Below are 13,362 nucleotides of genomic sequence, written 5' to 3'. Positions count from 1 at the left end.
AAATTAAAAGTTTTTGAATTATGAGAACCTGAAGTGCCCACTGCAGACTTCACAGGCCTAACCCTGACACATATCTGCCTTTACTTGGCCTCAGCAGGAGTGGGAATAACATTAAAAACTACAAAACAATAATACTTTTGCTAACATACTGACAGTGGCTAGCTGTGTCTAATCCCGTCCTGAATGGCCATAATAAAGAAACTCAATGTATCTGTCTATAACTGTGTTCAGCAGAAGTAATTAAATAAAAGAGAGCTAGGTTACAACATGGCGGCAACCATTACTTTACCGTGGGATTGAGAAAAACAACAATTTTCGTACTTAAATTACAGGAGAAGAAGAAAAAATAAATAATTAAAGTATATTGCAAAGTTGTTTTTTTGTTTTGTCTTTTTTACCACACACGATAATCCAATTTATATTACAGTCTGAAACTATTTAGCGTCCCTTTAAAGGGACAGTCTACACATTGGTCATCTTAAAGTTTTACCTTAGATTAAGCTGCAAATAGCCTCCTGCACCTTTTCCATATCATGCAGCAGGAATGGTAAAAAAGTTATTTAAAATGAATATTGTTTCTGGCCACTTTGAAATGGCTGTCAAGCTCCACCCACTGATGATATCATGATCTGGGCTGCATATGGCATCCATTCACAAAAGACTCACTAGTTGAATTCAGCAGACTGTCAATACTATTCAGCAGAGTGACTAGTTGCAGCCCAGATTGTGATGTCATCAGTGGGCAGAGCTTGGCAGCCATTTCAGACTGGCCAGAAATAATATTCATTTTAAAATAACCTTCTTACTGTTCATGCTGCATGATATAGAAAGGGTACAGGAGTATATTTACAACTTAATCTGAGGAAAGACTTTAAGATGACTAAGGTGTAGACTGTCCCTTTAAAGGTTAGCTCAGTTGCCACCCCCCTCTATCCTGTAGGTTAGAGGATGCAGGCCCCTCTCTATTGAGTCATACCACTGCTGCTCAGAAATCTTTATCTGATTACACACACAATGACAATTATACACGCAACAATGTGCATGAGAGCTCAACGCACCTGTGAAAAACACATCCTGCGCCAGAAAGTCTTTCTTCAGGACTGCCTGATGCACCAGCTGTTCCAGGGAGCCAGGCTCCGACCCACTCTGGACATGAGTATGCAACTGTTCAGGGGTCTCCGTCCCCTCACCCTCCAGCAGTGGCAGACCTGAGGGCATAGGACAGAGTAGAATGACACTGGCGCCGCAGCTCGTACCATCGGGTCACATGGGAAAGTGTCTCTTTAAATAGCAATTTATTCATTTCAATCCAGTTGTATTTATCACAAATTTAATGTTTCCAAACCTCTCTAGTTCCATCAAATCCACCCCCCCCCCATAATCCTGCTACCTATTTTGTCTAACGCTGCCCTCCTCAGCACCCTGCCCTTTTAATTCTCTCAATGCCTAATTCTTTCTTTCTATCTGTTGCATCTATTCTGCGTTCTATCTCCTTCCCATACACTGCATGCCTGCTTCTCTTACTGCATGCCCATCTCTAACACTCATTCTCTTACTGCATGCCCCCCTCTAACTCTCATTCTCTTACTGCATGCCCATCTCTAACTCTCATTCTCTTACTGCATGCCCTCCTCTAACTCTCAATCTCTTACTGCATGCCCCCCTCTAACTCTCATTCTCTTACTGTATGCCCCCCTCTAACTCTCATTCCCTTACTGTATGCCCACCTCTAACTCTCATTCACCTCTAACTCTCATTCCCTTACTGCATGCCAATCTCTAACTCTCATTATCTTACTGCATGCCCACCTCTAACTCTCATTCTCTTACTGCATGCCCCCCTCTAACTCTCATTCTCTTACTGCATGCCCCCCTCTAACTCTCATTCTTTTACTGCATGCCCCCTCTAACTCTCATTCTCTTACTGCATGCCCCCCTCTAACTCTCATTCTCTTACTGCATGCCCACCTCTAACTCTCATTCTCTGACTGCATACCCCCCTCTAACAATTATTCTCTGACTGCATGCCCCCCTCTAACTCTCATTCTCTGACTGCATGCCCCCTCTAACTCTCATTCTCTTACTGCATGCCCACCTCTAACTCTCATTCTCTGACTGCATGCCCCCCTCTAACTCTCATTCTCTTACTGCATGCCCCCCTCTAACTCATATTCTCTTACAGCATGCCCACCTCTAACTCTCATTCTCTTACTGCATGCCTAACTCTAACTCTCATTCTCTTACTGCATGCACACCTCTAACACTAATTATCTTACTGCATGCCCACCTCTAACTCTCATTATCTTACTGCATGCCACCCTCTAACTCTCATTCTCTTACTGCATGCCCACCTCTAACTCTCATTCTCTTACTGCATGCCCCCTCTAACTCTCATTCCCTTACTGCATGCCAATCTCTAACTCTCATTCTCTTACTGCATGCCCACCTCTAACTCTCATTCTCTGACTGCATGCTCACCTCTAACTCTCATTCTCTTACTTCATGCCAATCTCTAACTCTCATTCTCTTACTGCATGCCCACCTCTAACTCTCATTCTCTTACTGCATGCTCACCTCTAACTCTCATTCTCTTACTGCATGCCCCCCTCTAACTCTCATTCTCTTACTGCATGCCCACCTCTAACTCTCATTCTCTGACTGCATGCCCCCTCTAACTCTCATTCTCTGACAGCATGCCCACCTCTAACTCTCATTATCTTACTGCATGCCCACCTCTAACTCTCATTCTCTTACTGCATGCCCACCTCTAACTCTCATTCTCTTACTGCATGCCCCCCTCTAACTCTCATTCTCTTACTGCATGCCCCCTCTAACGCTCATTCTCTGACTGCATGCCCACCTCTAACTCTCATTCTCTTACTGCATGTTCACCTCTAACTCTCATTCTCTTACTGCATGCCCACCTCTAACTCTCATTCTCTTACTGCATGCCCATCTCTAACTCTCATTCTCTTACTGCATGCCCTCCTCTAACTCTCAATCTCTTACTGCATGCCCCCCTCTAACTCTCATTCTCTTACTGTATGCCCCCCTCTAACTCTCATTCCCTTACTGTATGCCCACCTCTAACTCTCATTCACCTCTAACTCTCATTCCCTTACTGCATGCCAATCTCTAACTCTCATTATCTTACTGCATGCCCACCTCTAACTCTCATTCTCTTACTGCATGCCCCCCTCTAACTCTCATTCTCTTACTGCATGCCCCCCTCTAACTCTCATTCTCTTACTGCATGCCCCCTCTAACTCTCATTCTCTTACTGCATGCCCCCCTCTAACTCTCATTCTCTTACTGCATGCCCACCTCTAACTCTCATTCTCTGACTGCATACCCCCCTCTAACTCTTATTCTCTGACTGCATGCCCCCCTCTAACTCTCATTCTCTGACTGCATGCCCCCTCTAACTCTCATTCTCTTACTGCATGCCCACCTCTAACTCTCATTCTCTGACTGCATGCCCCCCTCTAACTCTCATTCTCTTACTGCATGCCCCCCTCTAACTCATATTCTCTTACAGCATGCCCACCTCTAACTCTCATTCTCTTACTGCATGCCTAACTCTAACTCTCATTCTCTTACTGCATGCCCACCTCTAACACTAATTATCTTACTGCATGCCCACCTCTAACTCTCATTATCTTACTGAATGCCACCCTCTAACTCTCATTCTCTTACTGCATGCCCACCTCTAACTCTCATTCTCTTACTGCATGCCCCCTCTAACTCTCATTCCCTTACTGCATGCCAATCTCTAACTCTCATTCTCTTACTGCATGCCCACCTCTAACTCTCATTCTCTGACTGCATGCTCACCTCTAACTCTCATTCTCTTACTTCATGCCAATCTCTAACTCTCATTCTCTTACTGCATGCCCACCTCTAACTCTCATTCTCTTACTGCATGCTCACCTCTAACTCTCATTCTCTTACTGCATGCCCCCCTCTAACTCTCATTCTCTTACTGCATGCCCACCTCTAACTCTCATTCTCTGACTGCATGCCCCCTCTAACTCTCATTCTCTGACAGCATGCCCACCTCTAACTCTCATTATCTTACTGCATGCCCACCTCTAACTCTCATTCTCTTACTGCATGCCCACCTCTAACTCTCATTCTCTTACTGCATGCCCCCCTCTAACTCTCATTCTCTTACTGCATGCCCCCTCTAACGCTCATTCTCTGACTGCATGCCCACCTCTAACTCTCATTCTCTTACTGCATGTTCACCTCTAACTCTCATTCTCTTACTGCATGCCCACCTCTAACTCTCATTTTCTTACTGCATGCCCCCCCTCTAACTCTCATTCTCGTACTGCATGACCACCTCTAACTCTCATTCACTTACTGCATGCCCCCTCTAACTCATATTCTCTTACTGTATGCCCCCTCTAACTCTCATTCTCTTACTGCATGCCCACCTCTAACTCTCATTCTCTGACTGCATGCCCCCCTCTAACTCTCATTCTCTTACTGCATGCCCCCCTCTAACTCATATTCTCTTACAGCATGCCCACCTCTAACTCTCATTCTCTTACTGCATGCCTAACTCTAACTCTCATTCTCTTACTGCATGCCCACCTCTAACACTAATTATCTTACTGCATGCCCACCTCTACCTCTCATTATCTTACTGCATGCCACCCTCTAACTCTCATTCTCTTACTGCATGCCCACCTCTAACTCTCATTCTCTTACTGCATGCCCCCTCTAACTCTCATTCCCTTACTGCATGCCAATCTCTAACTCTCATTCTCTTACTGCATGCCCACCTCTAACTCTCATTCTCTGACTGCATGCTCACCTCTAACTCTCATTCTCTTACTTCATGCCAATCTCTAACTCTCATTCTCTTACTGCATGCCCACCTCTAACTCTCATTCTCTTACTGCATGCTCACCTCTAACTCTCATTCTCTTACTGCATGCCCCCCTCTAACTCTCATTCTCTTACTGCATGCCCACCTCTAACTCTCATTCTCTGACTGCATGCCCCCTCTAACTCTCATTCTCTGACAGCATGCCCACCTCTAACTCTCATTATCTTACTGCATGCCCACCTCTAACTCTCATTCTCTTACTGCATGCCCACCTCTAACTCTCATTCTCTTACTGCATGCCCCCCTCTAACTCTCATTCTCTTACTGCATGCCCCCTCTAACGCTCATTCTCTGACTGCATGCCCACCTCTAACTCTCATTCTCTTACTGCATGTTCACCTCTAACTCTCATTCTCTTACTGCATGCCCACCTCTAACTCTCATTCTCTTACTGCATGCCCCCCCTCTAACTCTCATTCTCGTACTGCATGCCCCCTCTAACTCATATTCTCTTACTGTATGCCCCCTCTAACTCTCATTCTCTGACTGCATGCCACCTCTAACTCTCATTCTCTGACTGCATGCCACCCTCTAACTCATATTCTCTTACTGCATGCCCCCCTCTAACTCTCATTCTCTTAGTGCATGCCTACCTCTAACGCTCATTCTCTTACTGCATGCCCACCTCTAACTCTCATTCTCTTACTACATGCCCACCTCTAACTCTCATTCTCTTACTGCATGCCTCCCTCTAACTCTCATTCTCTTACTGCATGCCCATCTCTAACTCTCATTATCTTACTGCATGCCCCCCTCTAAAGCTCATTCTTTGACTGCATGCCCACCTCTAACTCTCATTCTCTTACTGCATGCCCCCCTCTAACTCTCATTCTCTTACTGCATGCCCATCTCTAACTCTCATTCTCTTGCTGCATGCCCAACTCTAACGCTCATTCTCTGACTGCATGCCCCCCTCTAACTCTCATTCTCTTACTGCATGTTCACCTCTAACTCTCATTCTCTTACTGCATGCCCACCTCTAACTCTCATTCTCTTACTGCATGCCCACCTCTAACTCTCATTCTCTTACTGCATGCCCCCTTCTAACTCTCATTCTCGTACTGCATGCCCACCTCTAACTCTCATTCACTTACTGCATGCCCCCTCTAACTCTCATTCTCTGACTGCATGCCACCTCTAACTCTCATTCTCTGACTGCATGCCACCCTCTAACTCATATTCTCTTACTGCATGACCCCCCTCTAACTCTCATTCTCTTAGTGCATGCCTACCTCTAACTCTCATTATCTTACTGCATGCCCACCTCTAACTCTCATTCTCTTACTGCATGCCCACCTCTAACGCTCATTCTCTTACTGCATGCCTCCCTCTAACTCTCATTCTCTTACTGCATGCCCATCTCTAACTCTCATTATCTTACTGCATGCCCCCCTCTAACGCTCATTATCTGACTGCATGCCCACCTCTAACTCTCATTCTCTTACTGCATGCCCCCTCTAACTCTCATTCTCTTACTGCATGCCCCCTCTAACTTTCATTCTCTGACTGCATGCCTCCCTCTAACTCTCATTCTCTTACTGCATGCCCCCCTCTAACGCTCATTCTCTGACTGCATGCCCCCCTCTAACTCTCATTCTCTTACTGCATGCCCCCCTCTAACGCTCATTCTCTGACTGCATGCCCCCCTCTAACTCTCATTCTCTTACTGCATGCCCACCTCTGACTCTCATTCTCTTACTGCATGCCCCCCTCTAACTCTCATTATCTTACTGCATGCCCCCCCTCTAACTCTCATTCTCTTACTGCATGCCCACCTCTAACTCCCATTCTCTTACTGCATGCCCCCCTCTAACTATCATTATCTTACTGCATGCCCACCTCTAACTCCCATTCTCTTACTGCATGCCCCCCTCTAACTATCATTATCTTACTGCATACCCTCTCTAACTCTCATTCTCTGACTGCATGCCCACCTCTAACTCTCATTCTCTTACTGCATACTCACCTCTAACTCTCATTCATTTACTGCATGCCCACCTCTTACTCTCATTCTCTTACTGCATGCCCACCTCTAACTCTCATTCTCTTACTGCATACTCACCTCTAACTCTCATTCTCTTACTGCATGTCCACCTCTTACTCTCATTCTCTTACTGCATGCCCCCCTCTAACTCTCATTCTCTGACTGCATACCCACCTCTAACTCTCCTTCTCTTACTGCATGTCCACCTCTAACTCTCATTCTCTTACTGCATGCCCCCCTCTAACTCTCATTCTCTTACTGCATACTCACCTCTAACTCTCATTCATTTACTGCATACTCACCTCTAACTCTCATTCTCTTACTGCATGTCCACCTCTTACTCTCATTCTCTTACTGCATGCCCCCCTCTAACTCTCATTCTCTGACTGCATACCCACCTCTAACTCTAATTCTCTTACTGTATGCCTACCTCTAACTCTCATTATCTTACTGCATGTCCCCCTCTAACTCTCCTTCTCTTACTGCATGCCCCCCTCTAACTCTCATTGTCTGACTGCATGCCCCCCTCTAACTCTCATTCTCTTACTGCATGCCCCCCTCTAACTCTGATTCTCTTACTGCATGCCCCCTCTAACTCTCATTCTCTTACTGCATGCCCCTCTCTAACTCTCATTCTCTTACTGCATGCCCCCCTCTAACTTTCATTCTCTTACTGCATGTCCACCTCTAAAGCTCATTCTCTTACTGCATGTCCACCTCTAACTCTCATTCTCTTACTGCATGTCCACCACTGCATGTCCACCTCTAACTCTCATTCTCTGACTGCATACCCACCTCTAACTCTCATTCTCTTACTGCATGCCCCCCTCTAACTCTCATTATCTTATTGCATGCCCACCTCTAACTCTCATTATCTTACTGCATGCCCACCTCTAACTCTCATTCTCTTACTGCATGCCCCCCTCTAACTTTCATTCTCTGACTGCATGCCCCCCTCTAACTCTCATTCTCTTACTGCATGCCCACCTCTAACTCTCATTATCTTACTGCATGCCCACCTCTAACTCTCATTCTCTTACTGCATGCCCCCCTCTAACTCTCATTATCTTACTGCATGCCCACCTCTAACTCTCATTCTCTTACTGCATGCCCCCCTATAACTCTCATTCTCTGACTGCAAGTCCACCTCTAACTCTTATTCTCTTACTGCATGCCCCCTCTAACTCTCATTCTCTTACTGCATGCCCCCTCTAACTCTCATTCTTTTACTGCATGCCCCCCTCTAACTCTCATTATCTTACTGCATGCCCCCCCTCTAACTCTCATTCTCTTACTGCATGCCCACCTATAACTCTCATTCTCTTACTGCATGCCCCCCTCTAACTCTCATTCTCTGACTGCATGTCCACCTCTAACTCTAATTCTCTTACTGCATGCCCCTCTAACTCACATTCTCTTACTGCATGCCCCCTCTAACTCTCATTCTTTTACTGCATGCCCCCTCTAACTCTCATTATCTTACTGCATGCCCCCCCTCTAACTCTCATTCTCTTACTGCATGCCCACCTCTAACTCTCATTCTTTTACTGCATGCCCCCCTCTAACTCTCATTATCTTACTGCATGCCCCCTCTAACTCTCATTCTCTTACTGCATGCCCCCTCTAACTCTCATTCTTTTACTGCATGCCCCCCTCTAACTCTCATTATATTACTGCATGCCCCCCCTCTAACTCTCATTCTCTTACTGCATGCCCACCTCTAACTCTAATTCTCTTACTGCATGCCCACCTCTAACTCTCATTATCTTACTGCATGTGCCCCTCTAACTCTCCTTCTCTTACTGCATGCCCCCCTCTAACTCTCATTGTCTGACTTCATGCCCCCCTCTAACTCTCATTCTCTTACTGCATGCCCCCCTCTAACTCTCATTCTCTTACTGCATGCCCCCTCTAACTCTCATTCTCTTACTGCATGCCCACCTCTAACTCTCATTCTCTTACTGCATGCCCCTCTCTAACTCTCATTCTCTTACTGCATGCCCCCCTCTAACTTTCATTCTCTTACTGCATGTCCACCTCTAAAGCTCATTCTCTTACTGCATGTCCACCTCTAACTCTCATTCTCTTACTGCATGTCCACCTCTAACTCTCATTCTCTGACTGCATACCCACCTCTAACTCTCATTCTCTTACTGCATGCCCCCCTCTAACTCTCATTATCTTATTTCATGCCCACCTCTAACTCTCATTATCTTACTGCATGCCCACCTCTAACTCTCATTCTCTTACTGCATGCCCCCCTCTAACTCTCATTCTCTGACTGCATGCCACCCTCTAACTTACTGCATGCCCCCCTCTAACTCTCATTATCTTACTGCATGCCCCCCTCTAACTCTCATTATCTTATTGCATGCCCACCTCTAACTCTCATTATCTTACTGCATGCCCACCTCTAACTCTCATTCTCTTACTGCATGCCCCCCTCTAACTCTCATTCTCTGACTGCATGCCACCCTCTAACTTACTGCATGCCAACCTCTAACTCTCATTATCTTACTGCATGCCCACCTCTAACTCTTATTCTCTTACTGCATGCCCCCCTCTAACTCTAATTATCTTACTGCATGCCCACCTCTAACTCTCATTCTCTTACTGCATGCCCCCCTCTAACTCTCATTCTCTTACTGCATGCCCCCCTCTAACTCTCATTCTCTGACTGCATGCCACCCTCTAACTTACTGCATGCCCACCTCTAACTCTCATTATCTTACTGCATGCCCACCTCTAACTCTTATTCTCTTACTGCATGCCCCCCTCTAACTCTCATTATCTTACTGCATGCCCACCTCTAACTCTCATTCTCTTACTGCATGCCCCCCTCTAACTCTCATTCTCTGACTGCATGTCCACCTCTAACTCTCATTCTCTTACTGCATGGCCCCTCTAACTCTCATTCTCTTACTGCATGCCCCCTCTAACTCTCATTCTTTTACTGCATGCCCCCCCTCTAACTCTCATTTTCTTACTGCATGCCCCCCTCTAACTCTCATTCTTTTACTGCATGCCCACCTCTAACTCTCATTCTCTTACTGCATGCCCACCTCTAACTCTGATTCTCTTACCGCATGCCCCCCTCTAACTATCATTATCTTACTGCATACCCTCTCTAACTCTCATTCTCTGACTGCATGCCCACCTCTAACTTTCATTCTCTTACTGCATACTCACCTCTAACTCTCATTCATTTACTGCACGCCCACCTCTTACTCTCATTCTCTTACTGCATGCCCACCTCTAACTCTCATTCTCTTACTGCATACTTACCTCTAACTCTCATTCTCTTACTGCATGCCCACCTCTTACTCTCATTCTCTTACTGCATGCCCCCCTCTAACTCTCATTCTCTGACTGCATACTCACCTCTAACTCTCATTCTCTTACTGCATGCCCACCTCTAACTCTCATTCTCTTACTGCATGTCCCCCTCTAACTCTCCTTCTCTTACTGCATGCCCCCCTCTAACTCTCATTGTCTGACTGCATGTCCACCTCTAACTCTCATTCTCTTACTGCATACTCACCTCTAACTCTCATTCATTTACTGCATGCCCACCTCTTACTCTCATTCTCTTACTGCATGCCCACCTCTAACTCTCATTCTCTTACTGCATACTCACCCCTAACTCTCATTCTCTTACTGCATGTCCACCTCTTACTCTCATTCTCTTACTGCATGCCCCCCTCTAACTCTCATTCTCTGACTGCATACCCACCTCTAACTCTCATTCTCTTACTGCATGCCCACCTCTAACTCTCATTATCTTACTGCATGTCCCCCTCTAACTCTCCTTCTCTTACTGCATGCCCCCCTCTAACTCTCATTGTCTGACTGCCTGCCCCCCTCTAACTCTCATTCTCTTACTGCATGCCCCCCTCTAACTCTCATTCTCTTACTGCATGCCCCCTCTAACTCTCATTCTCTTACTGCATTCCCACCTCTAACTCTCATTCTCTTATTGCATGCCCCTCTCTAACTCTCATTCTCTTACTGCATGCCCCCCTCTAACTTTCATTCTCTTACTGCATGTCCACCTCTAATGCTCATTCTCTTACTGCATGTCCACCTCTAACTCTCATTCTCTTACTGCATGTCCACCTCTAACTCTGATTCTCTGACTGCATACCCACCTCAAACTCTCATTCTCTTACTGCATGCCCCCCTCTAACTCTCATTATCTTATTGCATGCCCACTTCTAACTCTCATTATCTTACTGCATGCCCACCTCTAACTCTCATTCTTTTACTGCATGCCCACCTCTAACTCTCATTCTCTTACTGCATGCCCCCCTCTAACTCTCATTCTCTTACTGCATGCCCACCTCTAACTCTCATTATCTTACTGCATGCCCACCTCTAACTCTCATTTTCTTACTGCATGCCCCCTCTAACTCTCATTATCTTACTGCATGCCCACCTCTAACTCTCATTCTCTTACTGCATGCCCCCCTCTAACTCTCATTCTCTGACTGCATGTCCACCTCTAACTCTCATTCTCTTACTGCATGCCCCCTCTAACTCTCATTCTCTTACTGCATGCCCCCTCTAACTCTCATTCTTTTACTGCATGCCCCCTCTAACTCTCATTCTCTTACTGCATCCCCACCTCTAACTCTCATTATCTTACTGCATGCCCCCCTCTAACTCTCATTATCTTACTGCATGCCCACCTCTAACTTTCATTCTCTGACTGCATGCCAATCACTAACACTCATTCTCTTACTGCATGCCCCCTCTAACTCTCATTCTCTTACTGCATGCCCCCCTCTAACTATCATTCTCTTACTGCATGCTCTTTTCTAACCCTCATTCTCTTACTGCATGCCCACCTCTAACTCTCATTCTCTTACTGCATGCCCACCTCTAACTCTCATTCTATTACTGCATGCCCACCTCTAACTCTCATTATCTTACTGCATGCCCACCTCTAACTCTCATTATCTTACTGCATGCCCACCTGTAACTTTCATTCTCTTACTGCATGCCCACCTCTAACCCTCATTTTATTACTGCATGCCCACCTCTAACTCTCATTCTCTTACTGCATGCCCCCCTCTAACTCTCATTCTTTTACTGCATGCCCACCTCTAACTCTCATTCTCTTACTGCATGCCCACCTCTAACTCTCATTCTATTACTGCATGCCCACCTCTAAATCTCATTCTCTTACTGCATGCCCCCCTCTAAATCTCATTCTCTTACTGCATACCCCCCTCTAACTCTCATTCTCTTACTGCATGCACACCTCTAACTCTCATTCTCTTACTGCATGCCCACCTCTAACTCTCATTCTCTTACTGCATGCCCACCTCTAAGTCTCATTATCTTACTGCAAGCCCACCTCTAACTCTCATTCTCTGACTGCATGCCCACCTCTAACTCTCATTCTCTTACTGCATGCCCCCCTCTAACTCTCATTCTCTTACTGCTGCCCACCTCTAACTCTCATTCTCTTACTGCATGCCCACCTCTAACTCTCATTCTCTTACTGCATGCCCACCTCTAACTCTCATTATCTTACTGCATGCCCACCTCTAACTCTCATTCTCTGACTGCATGCCCACCTCTAACTCTCATTCTCTTACTGCATGCCCCCTTCTAACTCTCATTCTCTTACTGCATGCCCACCTCTAACTCTCATTATCTTACTGCATGCCCACCTCTAACTCTCATTCTCATACTGCATGCCCACCTATAACTCTCATTATCTTACTTCATGCCCACCTCTAACTCTCATTCTCTGACTGCATGCCCCCCTCTAACTCTCATTCTCTGACTTCATGCCCACCTCTAACTCTCATTATCTTACTGCATGCCCCCTCTAACTCTCATTCTCTTACTGCATACCCCCTCTAACTCTCATTCTTTTACTGCATGCCCACCTCTAACTCTCATTCTATTACTGCATGCCCACCTCTAACTCTCATTATCTTACTGCATGCTCACCTCTAACTCTCATTCTCTTACTGCATGCCCACCTCTAACTCTCATTATCTTACTGCATGCCCACCTCTAACTCTCATTCTCTTACTGCATGCCCACCTCTAACTCTCATTCTCTTACTGCATGCCCCCCTCTAACTCTCATTCTCTTACTGCTGCCCACCTCTAACTCTCATTCTCTTACTGCATGCCCACCTCTAACTCTCATTCTCTTACTGCATGCCCACCTCTAACTCTCATTATCTTACTGCATGCCCACCTCTAACTCTCATTCTCTGACTGCATGCCCACCTCTAACTCTCATTCTCTTACTGCATGCCCCCCTCTAACTCTCATTCTCTAACTGCATGCCCACCTCTAACTCTCATTATCTTACTGCATGCCCACCTCTAACTCTCATTCTCATACTGCATGCCCACCTCTAACTCTCATTATCTTACTTCATGCCCACCTCTAACTCTCATTCTCTGACTGCATGCCCCCCTCTAACTCTCATTCTCTGACTGCATGTCCACCTCTAAC

At 46.0% G+C, this 13,362-nt stretch overlaps 1 protein-coding gene across 1 annotated transcript in view; it reads right to left on the bottom strand.

Moving 5' to 3' along the window:
• SEZ6L2 (seizure related 6 homolog like 2) overlaps positions 1-13,362 on the bottom strand; it is a 165,414-nt gene that overhangs the window by 112,218 nt on the left and 39,834 nt on the right. Inside the window, exon 6 of the mRNA XM_053694166.1 lies at positions 1,059-1,208. Coding sequence (XP_053550141.1) covers positions 1,059-1,208 — 150 coding nt within the window. The remainder of the gene's footprint in view (positions 1-1,058; positions 1,209-13,362) is intronic.

The sequence above is a fragment of the Bombina bombina genome, chromosome 11, assembly GCF_027579735.1.
Source record: "Bombina bombina isolate aBomBom1 chromosome 11, aBomBom1.pri, whole genome shotgun sequence".
NCBI classification, from domain to species: domain Eukaryota; kingdom Metazoa; phylum Chordata; class Amphibia; order Anura; family Bombinatoridae; genus Bombina; species Bombina bombina.
The sequence above is the reverse complement of the archived record's forward strand: the minus strand, read 5'-3'. Positions and strand labels throughout refer to the sequence as shown.